Source organism: Solea senegalensis, linkage group LG6, assembly GCF_019176455.1.
Source record: "Solea senegalensis isolate Sse05_10M linkage group LG6, IFAPA_SoseM_1, whole genome shotgun sequence".
In the NCBI taxonomy this organism is placed as follows: domain Eukaryota; kingdom Metazoa; phylum Chordata; class Actinopteri; order Pleuronectiformes; family Soleidae; genus Solea; species Solea senegalensis.
This window is the reverse complement of record NC_058026.1, coordinates 7,062,589-7,083,313: the sequence shown is the minus strand read 5'-3', so window position 1 is coordinate 7,083,313 and position 20,725 is coordinate 7,062,589. Positions and strand designations below refer to the sequence as shown.

The following is a 20,725-nucleotide window of genomic DNA, read 5'->3' as shown; positions in this document are numbered from 1 at the left end:
CGACGAGCGCCCACAACGGACGTCTTCAACAAAGGTTGTCAACAAAAGTTGTCAACAAGCGTCTTCAACAAAAGTTGTCAACAAAAGTTGTCAACAAGCGTCTTCAACAAAAGTTGTCAACAAGCGTCTTCAACGAACATTGTCAACGAGCGTCTTCAACGAACGTCAACAAAAGTTGTCAACAAGCGTCTTCAACAAAGTTGTCAACAAAGCGTCTTCAGCGAACATTGTCAGCGGCGTCTTCAACGGCGTGTCAACGCGTCGCCGTCTTCAACAAAAGTTGTCAACAAGCGTCTTCAACAAAAAGTTGTCAACAAAAACGAACATTGTCAAAGCGAAGTTGTCAACAAAAAGTTGTCAACAAGCGTCTTCAAAAGTTGTCAACAGCCAAAGTTGTCAACAAGCACGAACACAGAGAACGTCCACAACGAACGTCCACAACGGACGTCTTCAACAAAAGTTGTCAACAAGCGTCTTCAACGAACATTGTCAACGAGCGTCTTCAACGAACATTGTCAACAGATTCACGCCGTGTTTGTCTCAACGAGAAACATGAAGCTTTGTATGAGAATAGACTGAAGGGCGGGAGCGACTTTCCTCTGTCACCCAATCAGCTGACGGTCGTGGGTGGAGCTAGATCTTTACCATACCACTCTACTCTGATACGCAAGGTAAATTCTTAATGGTGCGTCCCATTCTGTTGTCCCACCTTTACACTTTGTAACTCACTCGCAAGATGGAAAAGGGCCAAAGGGTAAAAATGAGAAGTGGGTTTAGAGCTTGGCGTGAATGTAAATCCACGTTGACCCCGTGACAGTCAAGTGTCCTCCTCTAATGTCAGCTGGCATTGGCTCCACCGTCAGAGGATAAGTGTTGGAGCTCATGTCCGAAACTGACCTCTAACCATAAGAAACCGCCACAACAGCCCATTCATGCTCGTCCCTTCCCTCCACATTCTGGTGACATCTGATCGGCGGCCAGGTGTCCGACCCGTTTATGCGACACCGCTTCCATCTGCCTCGGCCGTGCAACACTGACTTTCATCTTTTTGTTCCTCTGCGGCGTCACAACATATGGACTCCTGGACCAAACTGGTCCCACACCCAGCCCCGAGCCAACAATCTGCTCACGCACACATTCAGACGTGTGTGTTGACTCCTGATTTACAAACAGACTTCACATGTTGAGTTTCAGGCTTCAAAAAACAACAACACATTTATCTCCTTTAACTGTGGGTTGTTTGTCTCTGCATATCATTTTTAGTTTTTTCATTCACATAAAAAAAGCACAACACGTGCCATGACAGCAGGATGATTTGAGTGAAGTGTCCTTTTTTTTTAACATTTTGGGAAGGTGTTTGAAACCAAACAATCAAACAAAAAAAGTAGGTTGTGCTTAGTGACACCACACTCAGATTCACTGGTGACACATCGCTGCAGCTGTTGGGAGTTTGTGGAATGCGGACGCTTTCGACGGCTTGAAGGAGGAGGGAAAAAAAACAATGTTCCGCGCGATTGTGACGCAACGTTCGATCCATAAATATTACCCAGAAACTTCAGAATATGAGCCGGTGGGTCAACACTAAGAAAAAAAGGAAATTAAATAACCAAAATAATTGAAAACAGCAGCAGAGTTAAAGAAGTGACCCTTTTTATTGACGCCTGCAATCCCCCGCACCCTCCTCTCTCTCCCCGATTTCCTGCGCGCTGCTAACGTTTCTTGGAAAAGATCAATTGGTAGAAGCCACAGCTTTGGTGGCGCTTTGCCAGAGCTGCGGAGGCATGTGAGGCAGCCAGTCAGCTGTTCTCCAAGCACAGCAGCAGATGGGGGGGGAGGGGGCGGGGCTAATGGCGGTGGAAACACGACCCTGCAGGAACACATCTGTACATGATTCGCACACGTGCGGGTGAGGTGAAGGGACTCCGAGGCTGATAATGATCATTTTAGCTAAATTGCTTCACTTCAAAGGTGATTTTTTTTTTTCTTTAACACATAACGTTCAGTTTAAAAGTGCTGGTTATTATAAACACAGCCTTGTTGTGTAACTCCCTGCTAGGCAGCTTTTTCCTGCAGGACGTCTTCGGCCTCTGCGACACCAATTTCAGCCATTATTTGTCACATCCGTCTCTCGCGGGGCGGCCTGGCGTTTATACTGAATCACTGCAGTGACCCTTTAATCCTTCTGGTATTTAAATATTAGGGCATTTCTACTGTACGAAGACAAAACGTGGCATTGAAGGGCCCAGTGTGTAAGAATGTGTGACGTCTGTGAGACCACACTGAGGTTTTTGGACGTTGACAAAACAAAATCATAGCTTAATTCTTAAGTCATAATCCACTGACGGATATTATCTTCACCAATAAACTCTCCCAACAAAACAGGTCAGGGAACAACCACCTGTTTGGTGTCAATATTCTTCACAAAACACCACTCCTGCTTTATTTCCTGTTGAAAATATCAACAATGATCTTGTAATACAACTCCAAACCTCCGCCTCAGTGACAGCTCCGGATTCATCCATGCATTCTACTTTCCGTTGCAGTGACCTGAAGGCTGGTTTTACTCGATCAAAGCGAAAAGGTAATAACGGGCTAATAAGCCACGTTATGGCCTTACTGATTCTGTGAATGATCAGGCGCCGGGCACCGCGGCTGCAGCTTTAAGTGCGGCCACACAAACCGCTGTAGTGTCCTTGAGGAAGACAATGCTCTCCACTTCCTCTTCCTCCCACGACGGCGTCAGGCCCGGCGAGGTGGCACAAACGCCGCGTCAATGTGTCAACATCACAGCCTCGCTTTCGCTTTTCATCGGCGCGATGTGTTCGGGCGAGCTCCTCTTCACCTTCACGCAGCGAGTCCGTGTTTTCTGCTCTTTTCAGGCCAAAGAAAGAAAGAAATGTCTCTCATTCATGTTTCACTCCTGGCATGTGCTCACACAGCTGTGCTTCACTATTGTGGTCATTCCTGCCATCGCGCTGCCCCCGTGTCGTCCGACAGCGCTCGTCCCGCATCTGCTATGTCGGTGGATGACCTCACACTGTTAGGGATCTCAGGAATTCATCCAGAGGACGGTTGCCATGGCGATAACGTGGCAACAGGCCCGAGTGAAGTAACCCTGAGTCGTCTTTCAGCGAGCCAGACACCCTTATCTGGCACGAGTCAGTCTTCCTCCCTCTCTCTCTTGGTCTCTCAATAACACACACACACACACACACACACTGAGTTTTAGTGTGTACCACATGTATACCGACACACACACACATGCTGAATGACCAGATGTGCAGGCTGACTGCAGCAGCTGAGCGCTGGAAGTAAACTGGAGATAAACGCCTCTTGGCAGAGTGAAAACAGAAACACACACCCTGACTCTTGATGGGACTGAACTCGCGCCCCCGCGGTCGGGACTCCAAGATTATGTTTGGCTATAAAAGCATCGGCCTCAAGAGGAGCGGATGTGTTCATTTTTCATCTGACTGACGGACAAAAGGAGAGCGCGGAAGCCGTTGCAGGGCCTCAAAGTCAGAGGGAAGTAGACTTAAGTGTTTTCCTTTCATCGATCAAACTGTGAACTCCAGGTGTTAAGTTTGGGAATCGATTAGTATCAGCTTAGACAGCAGATACGTGTTCTTCAACACTCTGAAACGCTCTAAAATACAGTTTTAATGTGTGAAAGCTGGAAAAGGTGTTTTTTAACAGATATTGATCAATAATTCCATAATTATGATGTAAAAGCACCTCCTCGTCTCAGTTTCCAGTCTTGTACAAACGCCACAGCAACAGGTCTGAGCCTCTCATAGGGTCAAAGGTCACGTATGAAGTAGGAGTGTCTCCAGAAAACTGCGGCTTTAACCCACGACTAAAACCGCCTCCATCCCATTTTCTGATTATTTATCAATGATTACCCTTTCAGAAGGAAAGGAACAACAACAAAGCGCCACATCCTGCTCGCGCCTCCTTCTGTCGACGCCCCATCTGGGTTTGGACTTTGGCTCTGAGCACCAGAACCGAAACCCCCCCGACAGCTGCCGTTAGCAGACTGCACTGGCACCGAGGCAGCAGTGCAGACCCGGCGCAACTGTCGCCTGCCTGTTGGGCTTATCTGATTTTCCCACCATAAGCCCCCGTGGCCACGGACCGAGGCGCACCAACGCCGACGCCAGATCTGCTCATTTTAAGTACTGCTTCAATCCTGACGCGCGGTTGTTACGACGTCGACGCGGCGCTGTGTTGTGTCTCCACAGCGTCCACGGTCAGCGGACTCTGTGAGGCCCGGACAGACGTTAAAGAAGACATCCTCGTGTTTACTGCTTCTGATCAGCACTTATCTGCTGTGTGTTCACTGGAAATATTGCTGCTGTGATTTCCTTGCCCTTGACAGGAATGCAACCGTGCTCCCCCCACGCACACACACACGATTGCCAAATCATGGACAGTTCCGGGTGTTTCCAGCCACATCGACTGCCGCCTTTCTTTTTTTTTTTAACGACAGGGCGAAGACAAAAGGCAGGAGTGCTCATGCCTAAATGGTCAGACAATAGTGATCTGTGGGCATTGCCATGGCGACGGCAGCCCTGTCCTACAGTGACGGAGGGGAGAGAAACGAGGCAGGAGTGAGGATAAAAAAACACCCCCTTTTTGTTGAAATGGGGGTGGAAATTCTTGTGGGGATTAAGTGGAAATAGACACACACCCAAAGTGGAGTGTGAGAGCCAGTGTTTCTATATGTGTGTGTGTGTAGTGAAGGATGAGAAAATCCAAAGTAGTGGAGAGAAAGAATGTGTGAAAAAAGACAAACTGAAGACAGGAGAATTAAGAGCAAACAAGCACACGCGGGACAAAATGAGGAAAATCGACAGGGGGAAAAAGTCAGGATTGACCTTATCTAAAAGCTGCAGCTTCACACCTGAACCCCATCCGTCTCTAACTATACTTTAGTTTCCAAGGAAACAAAGTCATTCCAGCTTCCAGACAGACAGTGAGACAAAACTGTAGCCGTGAAACAACATATGTTTTCTTAACGGCGACAAAGCTGCAAAAAACAAGAACCGAGACAAAACTGAAGGCCGAAACTTCTCCGCAGCGAGTGTCGTGTGTCTCACATGACATTGACGGGGTATTATTTATTCAGCGCTATCTGTAAGCACTGAGGGAACACACACACACACACACACACACACACACACACACACAAACACTCAATGCTGCAACATCCCTCATGCATCAGCAGACGCCGTGGGGAAGGGAACGTCGAGAGCGTCTCCTTTTCATCCACGCTCTCTTCCTCCCTCATTATCCTCCTTTCTTTCCCGCGCCGACTCTTGCACAGTTTTTCCTCATCTCACATTCTTCCTTATCCCTCCCCGATGCTTCCGATTCACTATTTATTTCCCCTGACTGGCTTTCTTCTTCCCCTCCTTCACAACCCAATACCTCACAGTAATGACACACACACACACAAACACTCAGGCTGGTCTAAGGTGCATGTGTATGTATGAATACATGAATGTGCCCGAGCTCATTGCATCCCCACGGAGGAGTCACAACACCAACTATCCTCTGGCGAAGCGGGAAATCCATCAGGGTTTTTGTTTTTGTTTTATTTAAATACGGCGTTTTTAAATTTTCTACTGAGTCCCGCGACGAAGATAATTACCGAGCGCTCGCCTGTGTCTGGAATGAGGTCACCGAGTATGACAGGAAGACATCTGAAGGTGGAGAGAGTGAAGTTCGTAAACTTTAGTAAACACGAGACAGGAAATAAAACAAAACTCTTAAGTTACTCCGCTCCACAGGTTCCAAAACGCCCCTTTTTCTCTTATACGGCGGGCGATTTCAATCAGATTGGGTGGTGGTGGGTGGGTGGGCGGGGTGATGGAAGAGACAAGGCGAGAGGGGGAACAGTGCCGGGGTGACAAAAAGAGAGATAGCTTGACTCCCTGCCCCCTAAAAAGGAGAGGAATGAGGAAATCTATAATTGTGTTTAATCCAGTGATTGTATCCTATATATGTGTTCTCCATAAATCCATGGTGGATGTGATTCAGTGTTCCCTTTATGATCCAACAAAAAAAGATTTCGAGGAGATTTTAAATCCCTGCAACATCAGTGCTGCCTGGTGGAGATACCTGGAGCAGTATCTGTCCAATGAGAGAGTTCATCAGTACCATTCTGCTCACACCGCAACTTAGTGCTGAGAGGCCTCAAGTGGGGGGCACCCCCATCTGGTTATTTCACATGTTTTGTTTTTTTTTGGCCCAGCGGGCTCCTCCTAGTGCTCGCTCAGTCTGGACGCTCTGCTGTACGGGTTCTCGAGGAGGTAGCGGAATCTGTCGTAGTGCTCCAGCATGTACTTGGGCGCGTACATGTGCTCTTTGGGGTCCACGGGAGGGTATTCTTGCAGGGAGCCGTCGAACCAGCCCCCCGTCCGGATCAGATCGCGGATGTAGTTGAGGTCCCGCTTGTCCTCATAGTCCCCCCAACGTGGGAAATCTCCGTTCTGCGCCGACACCAGCTTGAAGTGGATCCCCTCCGGAGTGAAGCACCAGGAGCAGTGCCAGCCGGCAAAGTGGAAGGGGCTGCCCACTGACCACTGCACCAGGATGTGGCCCGTGTCGTTCTCGTACTTGCGGAAACCCGGCATGGTGTAGTACTCGCGCCGGCGCAGCTTGATGCCGTCGCTGTCGTAGAGTTCGCGCAGCATCCTCACCGTGCAGCCGGAAACCACCTCCAGAGAGCCGAACTGCTTCCAGAAAAATCCGTACAGCGACTGGATATGGAGAGAGGTGGAGTTAAGTTAGAGTTAAGTCATGAAATGATATCTCCCCAAAAAATAAAACAAGCCGATGTACCTTTCGCATGTGGATGGCAAACGGTTCTGTCCAGCCGTCGTACAGCTTGAGGAAGAGGAGGCCCTCGTGTGCCGGGATTTCGTCAGCGTCGTTGATGACGAACACGTCGTCCGGCCTGATGCCGACCAGCCTGGACATACCGTTGCGTGTCAAGAAGGTGCGCAAGTAGTCGTCGGCGATCCAGCCGTCCTGCCGCCCGCCTTCTGGGAAGTGGTTGAGGAACACGTAGAGGATCTTGTGACGTATGTAGTCATACGTACCATTGAGGAGTCGCTGCAGAAAACTGGAAAAAGGTAAATAAACTTTAGTTTGTTGATCACTTTCAAAAGGACAACACCAACGGTTTTACACATTTGACTTCCCACCATTGCCAATCATTGTGTAACACATGTTTTACAACAACTTTTCAAATCCAATCTGAACTTGCTTCGTGCCGACGATGCTCTTTCTCATAAGTACACATACATGTGTTCAAAGCATAGAAAGACATTTCTGTAATAGTGGGCAAAGATGACAGGAGGGAGGCTTTTTATGTTGTTGTTTTTGCCAACTGATGGAAGGAGAAAGCATATTGTTTGTCATTTATAAGAAAAAAGTTGCATACTGTGCATATATGACCATAATAATGAACTAAACAAGTTTATTTCATACAGTCTATGGTTAATTTAATTTCATCTGGAGGGATGTACCAAGTGCTAATGGGGGTGTTTTCAGAGAACCCCTATTTCACAGGTAACAGCATGTCCTTCAGAGGACAACCCCCCCTTGTTTTCAGTATTTTGGATTAGCCCAACCCTCAAGAGACAGATAGATTAAAGAACGTCCGGTGGTTTTATTTAATGTTGAGTCAGTCGTCCTCTAACATCCATGTCAAAGACATCGTCAGTGTGGCAGTATTTCACAAAAATAGATGACTCTGTTGACATTAACCCTCTTGGATTTATTTTGATTTTTTTGGCTGTAATTGAGTGTTTCTGCCTCTTTTACCAAGATAACTTTAACTCTCAACATCTGGCACCATTCAGGAATACGGTACTGAGAAGCTACCGTAATGACAAGTATATGGGCGCAAAGCTCTATTTCTCTGCTTTCCGTTATCAATACATCCATCCATCCATCCGTCTTCTACCGCTTTATCCTACACATGAGGGTCGTGGGGGGTGTCACACAGGGGTCACACCGTGGACAGATCGCCAGTCCATAGTTTTTGAATTTTCTAGACATCACAAACGGTCTAAGAGTTAGGGTAATGAGACGATTGGTAACAGAAGGGTTAACTAGCAAATGTGGACACACGGTTTGGTTACTCTGTGACAGTGACATGCCAAGAAACATGCTGACGTAAAAGCAGTGAGAGAAGAAGAATAAACAAATGCACAGATACAGACTTTCAAGTACCTAAAATGCTGACGTATACTCGCCCATGTGACATATTTGCTGAAACAGAACATGACAGATAAAATGTAAACACAGCATGGGTCAACTCCATAATCATGAAACCGTCACGGGACTGGGCTGTAAACGACCGTGGCGTCCACACTGTGCTACATCACATTGAACAACAGGTAACGACAGGCCTCCGTTTGACAAACGACGCCTTTCAGCGCCGGAAAAAAACACTGTCCATACACAACGCCGCCTGGAACACCAACTCAATTAACATGTCGATATGCACGGCGAAAGGCATTGTTCCTCCAATGTAGCCACTTTCATGCATTGTCACATCCCATGGTTGAACACACCAATCTCTCCCTTCAAGGCCGCACACGCGCTCAATTATGTCGCTCTTGTCATAATCGGCTGGAAAATTGCTCCTGAGGCATTTCATGTTATCGCCACAGGAAGTTCATTGTTAGTGACGTTCGGGCACAATGATTCTCAAAAAGCATAAAAGGTTGGCAGTAAATAAACAAATAAAAAAATAAAAAAAGTGTGAACTTTAAGCTGATGAGACAGGAAGTCTGCTAGACGACATGTAATGTAACATGTAATGTCAGTATTTTTGTTTAAATATGATAAATATGACCTAATGTATTGTTATTATTAGCATAAAAAATGTACACCAATTGTTAACAAACATTTTGTGTTATATTCTCTCTCTTCATCATCTAGAGCACATGGGAGTAGCATGGAGGAAGTGCTACAGGATGTATGGAGTCATTGCAGGTTTCCATTTTCATTTACTTTTACACCAAACCTCACCTTTATACAAGTTTTAGTACCAGGATAAGTGTTTCTTTTCCCTCCAACAGTGCTAAACTGTGCTGATTCCACACTGCTGCTCTGTAATCTGCTGCAGGTTAAGCAGCCGTCGCAGCACGACCAGCAGACCAGCATTTAATTACTTTTTGTATTTCTATTTTGGCCCGATTAGGATTTAAATGTCCAGTGTGTAAAATGTGGGTGATATTACAGTAACTCCCTCCTCCCTGGTCTTCAATTGGTCCAGAATCCAGCTGCCGGAAATCATCCCCAGATCCCCCTGATTCCACCACATCACCCCCATCCTACAACATCTCCACTGGCTCCCGATCAATCTCAGAATTCAATTCAAAATCCTCATGCATGCGCCTTCAAGGACATCCACAACCTCGCCCCTCTGTATCTCTCCTACCTTCTCCACCTCCTCCTCTCTCTGACCTCACTGTGTCCTCCGCCCACCTCAGCAACATGGAGCTTTTAGCCACTCTGCTCCCCATCTCTGGAATTCACTCGCATCACGCATCCGCAACTCTGACTCAAAACCCACCTGTTTGTAATTCCTCTTAGGGCTGAGCGATATGGACCAAAACTGATATTGCGATATTTTTTGTTTGAATGGCGATATGCAATATCGTAACGATATTTAGAACGAAACAGGTTAGCTCGCTAGCTCACCGGTTGGCCACTCGGCTGACGGCTGAAACCCGGCGACCGGAGAGTACGCCTCGGTGTCGGACACGGTAAACGACAAGCCGCTGGTGTGTTTTAAGTCCACTTGGAGCCGAAATCTGCGGCTAACAGTTGAGCAGCTAACTGCTGGTGCCGCTAAAAACTAGCGACAGGCATTACGTCACCAGCTCAACTTTTATTTTGTATTCACGAGTAACGAAACAGGTTAGCTTGCTAGCTCACCGGTTGGCCACTCAGCTGACGGCTGAAACCCGGCGACCGGAGAGTACGCCTCGGTGTCGGACGCCAGCTCAACTTTTATTTTGTATTCACGAGTAACGAAGACGGTTAAGGAAAAATGTATCGGAGTAAAAGTGTCAGCTATGTTTTCGTTCAAATGTCTGTTGTGATGTGGAGCGTGGGTTGGACAACACTATGTAGTACGTACATGTAAGGGGTGTGGCGGAGCAGCTGAACTAGACTTGTAGGCTCAGAGAGAAGCGGTCGGTTTTATTGAATAGCGTTCGCAAAGCAACATCATGTTTTTACAATCACCCACAATTGACAAAGTAACTGAAGACCACACAGGTTCTTCTTGTTCAATTGGAAGAGTGAGGGTGAGGGATGTTCGGTTGTCGCACAAGTTTCCTCTCAGCCGCCTGACTCTGCCTCACTGTGTCTGTGCGATAAGGGCCACAGGTTTAAGACTTCTGCTCTAAACAGTGCACCCAGTCCCAAATTTGTGTTACACTCTTTAATCCAGTTTTAATTTTTCTGAATATACTCCCGTCGTGTCGCGTCGGGCACGGGACTCATCCGCTGACACCACAGAGCAGCTCAGCTGAGGATTACACCTCTGCTTTAAGTACATTTCAACCCTGAGGGCACGGTTTGTATTAATTCAAACACACCCGTCCAGAAATGTGAGTCTTACCTCAAAGGCCGCTTCTCTCCGTAGGCAGTGAAGTTGGATTCACATATGAGGAACACGTCGACGGCTTGGGAAAGCTCGTGAAAGCGCGCGTGCAGCAGGTCAAACTCGTGGTTGACGTTGATGGCGTTGATCACCCTCCGTGGCGTCTCTCTTGGCGTCAGCCTCTCCTTGGTTGGCAGGTTGGAGTGATACACCATGGTGGGCACTCCACAGTAAGGTCCGTGCCATCCCGGCCGACACACGCACTTGACCAACCGCTTCCCATTGCCTCTGGGCCTCATCTTGGCTTTTGGCGCTATAGTGGACGGCTGCTGCACCTCCAGAGCTTTCCGTTGCCCAACCCGAGAACCTTCCCCAACTCCATTGGCGACAATGCTCCCCGATCTTGCAGAGTACTCCTTTGGGGTCGCGACCTCTGTCCCCTGCCTGAAGCAAAGAGCTCCAGCTTTGGTTCGGACAAAGTAAGGGGTTTTGTCGTCTTGTAGCTGGTATGTGCGCGTGGAAAGATCTCCCACGAGTTCCAAAGGTTCCTGCAGCTGATCTTTGAGGAACACCGCCTTGTGTTGGCTTCCTTCCTTTAGGATCTGTGGGAGATCTAGCCCGGCAGCTTGAGTGTGATGGCTGGGTGCTCTCTCCTGGAAAGACAAACAAACAGGAAACAGTTGAGGAAGCGTCATCTTCAAAACAAAAGCTAGTATCAGTAATTTTCACAGGAAGAGATCGAGAAAATTTGACACCAGGAAAAACTTTGATATTTAGGGCTTTAGCAGCTAAGATGAGAAGATTGTCATTCATCCAGAGTCATGATCGTATTTGAGATTATAGTTACGTATATTACAGGTTTTTTAACCATGTTCTTTCTTTCATTCCTTCTTTTTCTTTTGTTTCCTTGCATGAAAGTGTAGACCACAATACAGTACAGTGTTACATAAATCCTAATAACCAAGACAACACTTTTCATGATTGGAAAGGACAAGTGAAAAGAACACAATTCTTATTTATATCTGCCTCAAACATAAACTCAAAGAATCATAGATGGTCTGTCACTTACAGTTAGTTGCACCCTCAACCACAAACAAACAGAACAACCCTTAAATGTTCCTTTTAAAGACCAAAACATCTCAAAATTTAAACATCCACTCAAATTTCCAATGCATAGTTATCATGTTATCATGCAAGAACATAATAACACTTTTTTTAAAGAGTCTTGCAGCAGTTGCAATTAAACCAAACACACAACTTTCTTTCTGGACGTTCTAATGGCCGACAGATAGACATTGTTGATGATTCTCGTTAAGAGTAAGCACTGACATTAATGTTATAGAACGCATTACATCCATAATTTAAATGGTGATAAATGTGGCAGCCCTTTATTTTATTCTCTCCCCTTCAGATTATCTCGATCCAGATTTGCATTTCCCAAACTCCTCCTGGACGCCGCTGATTATTGCTTTCAGTGAGTTTCATCACTTAAACTCCTGCTCTCCGATCATATCACATTAACGGCTGCAGGGGAAAAAAAGGGGGTAGGAACACGTTACAAGGTGATAATGCTGCTGGCAGCGAGGTGCTACAGCCGCGCAACAGCAGTGGCTATTAGCCATCGACAATTCTAATACACTTAATGGACCGCAAGGACTTCGGTTTTGACACAAAAGTTACTTTCCTGGCACTCGTTTTGCACAACACAGGTTACTTTCCAGCTTATTGAGAGAGAGGTGGAGTATATCGGGAACAACCGAGTGCTGAGTGGCAGCAACATGAATCAGCATTTATCACCTGAATCAGTCTTCATTATGGGTGTTTTATGCTGTGTTAAGGTGTATATTAATGTGCAGCGGAGCTTCAAATTGGGCGCATAATTGGATAAGATTGTTAGCTTTCGGGGCGCTGTTTCTGGGCTCGTCTCGTTGTCACATATCAGCAGGTTATACGGTGTAACCTTGTCAGCGGCATCAGGCGAGATTAAAGGTAAGCGCACGAAACGAGTGCAAACAGTCTGCAGGTATTAGTTGTTAAGAAAGGAAAGTGCAGCGGCTGCATTCACAGCAACACCTCACCACGACAGCGTCAGTATGAAATACAGCGTTTCTCCCACAGACGAACGACTTTTTTGGCTCATACGCAAGGCGACGGCGTGACCTCTGACTCGCCCTCTGACGGCTCTGTGAAAGCGAACGAGGAGGAGAGCATTTGCAAAGTGATAAATCACATGTATGCAGAAGGCATGCAGTCACTAATGTGTGAGGTGATATTACATTATGAAAATGTCTCTAATAGCACAGTGCACAATAATACGTTTATAATTGTCTCTATTTCTCTTGTACATTTTATCACCTCAGTAGAAAGGACACCAAGGATTGCTTTCGAAAATGGCCATAAATAAGTATTGTGTTTGAGACCTAATTATTCTGGAGGTTTGGACATTGAAAAGTGAGTTCCAGGATCAATTTCACGTCTATTTTGCTGCAAACTGCATGTGCAATATAGAGGAAATAGGTAAGTGCCCGACTTTCCAGAAGAGCAACATGGCTCACTGGCTTGAACATCTTGAAAACCAAGATGTTTTGCGCCACGCAAGTGTTTTTAACGGACCTCAATTCGGTTTTACTCCTGAATTTCCTGGGCCTGGTTCAGGTCTGCTATCTGCTCATGTAATGCAAGGACTGAGGTCCAGGTACAAAGGGGGGAATGAATCAGTCAGGCAACGAGTCAAGTCAACGACCCATTAAAATGATTTTGAAGGTGATATATTAAGGTAAAAACAACTCAACTTGGTTGAGATCAAAATCGTCAAATTCAAGGACTTTGCAAGGACTTTCCAGGGCCAATTCCCTGAAATTCAAGGAGCATAGATGGGAGGGCAACTTGTAAGAGTCGATTCACCCCATGGCGTCCACTTTTATTGATTTGCAGCATGCTCTGCATCTGGACAAGTGATTGTCCTTGGCATCTTGGTCAAAGTCAGTCTTTGTCGCTTTCTTTGTTGAGTCAGAGATGTTGGAATTTGCATTTCCCAGGCTTTCACGTCATTTGCTCTCTCTTTGCTTAACGTTACTCGCTCATTGTTCTGCACAGAATCTCACGTCGGCGGCAGGGAGAGAGAGAGAGTTGTCCTGGGTCGGGCATATCTGCGGTGGGAGACATTTATCTAAATATATATATATATAAAAATATTTTTTTTAAAATTAGTCAATATTGACAAGGTTTTTATGGACACATAATGACAAATAATTTTAAAAATAGAAGCTTTTTTCCCATAAAAGGTAAAACATTCACACATTACATCATTTTACTATACATGGTGAACATCTGTTGCATCGTGATCGAAGAAAGTATTGTTATTGAATTATTGCCCACTCCTATGTCACATGAAATCATGTGTACGTGAGCAGAAAATTTAAAGGAACGTCACGCGTGACGACTCAACGACAGCACAATTTCTGGCACATCCAAATTCATCGATGATAAGTGACTCATTCTCAGCCACAGAAGCAGGAACAGTATGTAAATCAACCAGAAACCAGCCTTTATCAGGGTTAAAATCAGATGTGATAAGAGGTCACTCTCAAAGCAGTGACCTTTAGAAGGTGGATGAGGTCACTCTGAAACTGGAACTGTCCATCGAGTGAGACCACTCTCCGTTTCCCTGAAACTACTTCTGCTTCTCTGGTTACCCGCCCCAAACGACATTTTTCTTCTAACTTTACGTCCAATGTCCTTTCAATAACCCATGTCTATTTAAAGTGAGGGCCTTCGAAAAGTTCACAGACTTTTAAGGACCTGTTGGAATCAAGTCGCCTGGATTCATTTTAATTTTATGGCTGTAGAATTGTCAAAACATGTCCAATGACTGAGCACCTCTGCCCCTTTCTGCATCCTTTTTCCAAGATGATTTTCACTTTCATTAGCTGTTTAGGAATCACAGTACTGAGAAGCTGACGTCACAAACGTGCGACATGCTGGTTGTTCCGCCGAAGTCCTGAGAGGCTACCGTAATGACAAGTATATGGATGCAAAGCTCTATTTCTCTGCTTTCCATCCATCCATCTTCTACTGATTTGTCCTCCACAGGAAGGTCGCCATGACAGTCAACAACGACAAATCATTTTGATAACTTAATTACACCACCTCACACTGTCACTCTTTCATACCTGGTTTGGAGAGTCTCCCCGCTGGTTCTCTTTTGGTTCCTCCCAGGGGTGAGGAGGTGCAGGTTCCTCCCTCAGCCTGATCTCCAGTCCCGCTCTGCCAACAATCCCAGGACCTCCAACTACGACCCCGCCAAGCCCCATCCCTCCTCCGTCCCCTCCTCCACCCAAAACTTTACCTTTAGTGTCCGACTGACGGAGCACAGGTAAGGGTGGCGCCTCTTCGGGGGAGGCCGGGCTGAGCGGGGTGGTGCCCACGCCTTTCTCCCTCCAGAAGAAGCCCGTGACCATGATGAAGGACTTGATGTTGGGGTACGGGGCGGAGAGCTCACGCAGCAGGGAGACATAGTGGAGGGCCTTGTAGTAGTGGAGGAAGGAGATGACGCACAGGCCCACCGTGCAGAGCAAGAACACTCTGTGCCGCCGCATTTTCATCCTGGAATCAGAGGGAGGAGAAGGTAGGTGAGAGAAATGAAGAAACAAGATAAAAAAAAAAAATCCGACTTCCTCTGAAGGAAATTTGTCTTTAGTCTTTAGTATGACGTCAGGGATTGTTGCAAAAAAAGCTAAAAAAATCCCTGACAATTTTTGTCCAGACTTTTAATAAACTACCTACTACAGCTCAATGAATCGATTATTAAGCGGTTACTAAGTAAATCATCGCCTATTTTAGTAATTTTTCATGATTCAAACAAGATTTCAAGATTGTTTCAGCGTCTTAAATGTGAATATAGCGGCGAAAGAACACTTAATTCCAAAGCCACTGGCTTGACTCGCAGGTACTGGTGTAATTCATCAATCACGGAAGGCGAGGGAGAGTTGTGTGATCGGGTTTGCACATTTATTTCCACCTGCCATACATCCAAGTTACATTTCCATCGACATATCCAAGCTACTCGAGGACCAGCGTCACATAGAAATATTCCCTTGTGAATGACGATCTATAGATTCCAACAGTAAGACAACGTAACCTGACCCCTGACGGTGACCTGACGTTTAAAAAACCTTGTTACACCAAAAACTACAAAGTACAGCTACTATCCATCCAACTGCTAGATCATTTTCTATCTATCATAGACATCAAAGCGTCGTTGGTCGCTTTTATGTGAAGAACAAAACTGTTAATAAATGAATCTTGCATTTGCCATCCGGCCCAATCCTGAACTAAGCTAACTTCACTTTGGCTCCTACAGTGAATTTTTCCTTTGTTGCAGATAAGAAATCATTCAAAGTGGATCATTTTGGTTTGTGGACATTTGAGAACATCATCATTTCCAGGATTTTCTACCATTTTATGGACCAAACGATTCTTCGATTATGAAAATAATCGACGATCTCCAAACACACACACACATCTATTACATATAATAATATATTAATATAGAGCAATAGTTTCATCTGCTGGAAAGTTCTACACCTTTTAGAAGAGCAATCATCCAAATATCACAGGCAAGATGCTGCATGACTCACTATTCAGTGCTTTTTCACTTTGCATTAAATGAATGAATTCTGCATTAACATAGCGGAGCGTTTCACAGCTAAGTTTAAGAGCCAGTCGTTGGTGGAGGCCATAACGCAGGTGAAATGCCTGGTATTTCCTGGATATAAAAACGTGCACTAACATGTACACCATGTTGGGTTTGCAGCATTGTGCTCTACCATGCGGCTAAGAATCAGTTAGTTGTGGCTTAGACACAAACTTGGATAAGACGTTCATTCACAAACTACTTCAAATTTCAAAATAAAACAAAATAAACAAATGTTCCTGCAAAGCACAATTAGCCACACTGGCATCGCAGGGCCTGTTCCGTGACCTCTGTCTGCCCACTTAGCTGTCCATGATTTATTCCGATGATCACACTGATTCAATTATTTCTTTTCATTCCCATCCTGTAGCTTTTTATTAAGGAAGGGAAACACAGGAAAGAGTGAGACTGGAAGAGGCGGAGAGAATTGACATCGTCACCGTGTTTTCACAAATGTAACTTGACACTGACTAATTACAATGAGGCATACATTACAAATTAGGCATAAAAGTGGATTCTAAGCGTTTGAATAAGAAGTGGGATTTAACTAAATATACACTTAAACGTCTCCAATATTATTTTTGCACTGTGTATGTCTTCAAAAATGCAGAATCATAACAATAATTTAAAAATCTATGGTCTGGAAATCACACAATCAGTTTTTGCCCAATAAAGTAAACTTTCTCTGCTTCACACATTATACATGATACAAAAATTAAGGAGTAATGACTGAAAATACTATGGCTTCTGTCTTCTGTTCAGGAATTCCCCCCATTTTTTTGCACAGGGGCCAGAGCTAGCATAAGGTCAAGGTCAAGGTCAAAAAACCTGTTTCCCCAAAGAGCTGTACACGCTTACACTAAGTTAAAAGAAATAAATAATCCATCCTTGGGTGTAGAAAGTCTAACGCGTTAGATTTGCCCTGTAACAGCCACGATATAGTTCTTCTGCAATGTGTTTTTCCTTGTCCATCTTCATTTAACACACGCAGCTTAATAAGCAGCAGTCACAGTGAGGAGCGCAGCAGCAGCTGCATATCATGTTTCCTCTGTGAGGAGCAGCTGATTGGCCGCAAAAAAGCTCAAGCACTGGAATGTGATATTGCCACTCATGGCGATCAAACAACCCTAATTCAAATACAAAGTTTATGGTTTTAAGACCCACAATACTGTGATCTGAGGCATGCGGTGACTGGCGGGTCACAAAGTAAAGTACATAGTAATGGGAAAATTCTACTCCAGTACAACACTGAGTCACAAAATGTGCCGTTTGGGTGATGATGGGATAGATCACGTCACTATACGTCACACCACCGCTCATTATCACCAGTTTAGCAGAAGTTCAGAATCCACAATTCACAACCTTCAGCTAAATGAGGAACAGCCACATGGTACAATGCTCAATTACTCAAAAACAAGAACCAACGTTCTACAGAAAGAACCACATCTCTTCTCAGTACACTACAGAGGTTCCTTATTTGTATTGATACAGTTTGCTTGAATCCGCATCAAATCTTACCAGTTGCGGGGACGAACGGGGGATAAAGCAAATTGCGCAAGAAGGATTTGTGTTTTTAAGAATCTTCATTCTCTATTGTATTTGTATTGTATTGTTATTGATGCTTTCTGCTCTTTTTATTGTGTATATATGTATTGTATAACTGGCTTCTCTTTAGTGTGTATTTCCATTGTTCTGAGGAAGGATTTGTGCGAAATCATTTTTCTCTATGTACTGTAATTTTTTGTTTAAATTATATTATTTTTTTCCTCACAGATCTTGTCACATTTGTTTATATTTAGCATATATATTTTAGATGTCCTTGTGGACATAGAATAAAACATCACGTTTGCCTGGAGGAGACTGACTGTCATGGGTCAAGCCCACTCTGGTACCCCAAGGGAGGGGTACCAAGGGATGGAACAGTTGGGGCTGGTACTAAATCTAATGGAAACACAAAGAAATATGGACAATACTGTTCCAAACTGAACCATTCCACTCACTGGAAACTAAAAAAGCTACTGGTGATGGACTTTTTTAAAAAAAAAACGTAGGTGATATCTGTCAAATTGTACATATTCTGAGCTGTAATACAACCGTCATCAGAGTCAGAGGTGCTTGACATTTAAGGTGAAAGGAAGCTTGGTTTAAAAGCTGTTGCTGCTTCATCGACCACAGACAGAGTGCCCATTTTAGAAAAGAAGAAAGAAAAAGTGTACTCTGCCTTTCTTTCACCCCGTGCCTGAAAAAGCCCTTGAATTAAAAGTAGAAGCTATCTAAAAAAAAAACCCAACTTGCTTGTCCTCAATCAACAGGCCGTAACTCTGCAGCTATGACAGAAATAAATAAACGTGTACATGGGTAGAGACATACTATGTCGTGATATACCGTCTCCTCACTGCTATGCTGCTGAACACAGTCACGTTTGGAAGAAAAGAAGGATAAGAGAGGTCAGAGGAATAATGGGGGATGAGACGGAAGCTGGTGGTGCATCAGTGATGCTTTGAGCCACTTCATCTCCCGCCGTCACATCCTCCCTGCAAACTCTCGGTTCACTATCATCCGTCACGTCTAATTCCTCTTTACGCTCACTCACTTCACTGTGCTCTCCTCTGACTCACAGACTCATCTCTCTTTCTACCCCGGAACAGAGAGAGAGAGAGACATGGACCCAAACTGATTTTCACTTATTTCAATCAACACTCGCGTTGCAGTCAAGCTCCTAAAACCTCAAGCCTTAGTCAAGTCTCCACCACCAGCAGCGCTTAGATCAAGTCGAGTCCCCATTAACTGAATCTGAGTCTGGGTCAAGTTCCAAGATGGCCTCCAGTGCTTAGAGCTGATATGCAAATAAATAAAAGGTTTCACATGAAACGCTAATGACACATTTGTCACTATTTCACAGAGCTTATTAGCCTGATGGACAACTCAGATGGACAATATTTGAAGAAAGAACGGTACTTTTACGCCTTTCCATTTGGCTAAGTTACGGTTGTTACTTCATTTTTTTATATACAGTATCTTTTTTTTTATTACATACGCAATCTATTTCTCTCCCTGAGGGTCGTCTTCAGGCAACATTTCTATAACGTGACTTTTTCAAGAAACATAACGTTGGCTATGGCTGAAAAAATCTTGCCAATCAAGTGCAGCCAGTTGCCGCGGCACCAGCTGTTAGCCGCTTAGCTGTTAGCCGCATATTTTGGCTCCAAATGGACTTAAAACACACCAGCGGCTCGTTGTTTACTGTGTCCGACACCAGGATTCTGGTCTCTGACGAACACTCCGGACGCCGGCTTTCAGCTATCAGTTGTGTCAGCTGAGCGGCCAACCAATACTTTTACCGTGCCAATGTATCCGAATTTGATAATGCTAATTTATTATACTTTCAGTTAAAGGGTGATGTATTTAATTTTCACAAAAAATAATGTGTTATTGTTTTAGTTCAAGGGTTATTTATTTTATTTTAAAGACCATATTTATTGTTCCGCGACCCTCTGGTGGAGGATAAAGCGGTAGATGATGACTGACTGATATTTATGGTTTTATTTAAAATATTATTTAACCTATCTTTATTTTAGCATTGCTGTTTTATATATATTTTTATATATTTTGTAGTATTTGTGTTCTTCTGAATATTTCAAAAATAAATCCGGCGAAACTCAGTACTTGTACTCTTGAGTACTTGAGTAGTCTTTTCACTGCATACTTTTACTCAAGTAATTATTTTCATGAGTACTTTTACTTCTACTTGAGTAATTATTATCTTAAAGTAACAGTACTTTTACTTGAGTACATTATTTGGCTACGCTGCCCACCTCCGGGGGTCCCCCAGGGGTCTATTCTGGGTCCCCTACTGTTCATCATACACATGAAACTTTGATGACAACTTGGAATTCCACTGTCACACTGATGATACACAGCTGTTCCTGAGGGCTAGTCCACTGACATCTCTTACATAAGGTCCCACCTAAATAACGCGACAATTGAAATACGCTTTTTTTATTGCCACATTTTGTGTTTTATTTTATTATTTATTTTAGGAGACGAGAACTTATTATTATTTTTCCTCAAAGTGAATCGCATTTTTGAGAACCTGAACATACCACAAAACTCACAGATTTTTGTGACCGCATAAGTCCCGATGAAAATGTGCGTGTGAAAGTCGCTCAGCGAAAAAGCGTGGAAAATTGAAAGTGGGCGGGGCTATAAACTCACGCAAAAAAACTTCTCTTTTATTATTATTACTTATGTTATTACAAAGGTCCTGATCACATCATTTTGAAAGGTGTTAAATAACTAATCCAAAAAAATGACATGTATATTATTATCGTTATTATCACTGCTCACGTCCTGAAGCCAGTTTGGCTTCTTGCATCTTCTCTTCAGTACGGCTGAAA

The 20,725-nt window shown here is 44.5% G+C and overlaps 1 protein-coding gene across 4 annotated transcripts in view; it reads right to left on the bottom strand.

Annotated features, from left to right (window-relative positions):
• Nucleotides 1-422: 422 nt before the first annotated feature.
• mgat3b (beta-1,4-mannosyl-glycoprotein 4-beta-N-acetylglucosaminyltransferase b) overlaps nucleotides 423-20,725 on the bottom strand; it is a 72,501-nt gene continuing 52,198 nt past the window's right edge. For all 4 annotated transcript variants that reach the window (XM_044028437.1, XM_044028440.1, XM_044028436.1 and 1 more), the window contains 4 exons: nucleotides 14,806-15,238; nucleotides 10,652-11,286; nucleotides 6,847-7,129; nucleotides 423-6,764 (listed from right to left, as the gene is read on the bottom strand). In XM_044028437.1, coding sequence (XP_043884372.1) covers nucleotides 6,267-6,764; nucleotides 6,847-7,129; nucleotides 10,652-11,286; nucleotides 14,806-15,238 — 1,849 coding nt within the window. In that variant the 3' untranslated portion in view covers nucleotides 423-6,266. The remainder of the gene's footprint in view (nucleotides 6,765-6,846; nucleotides 7,130-10,651; nucleotides 11,287-14,805; nucleotides 15,239-20,725) is intronic.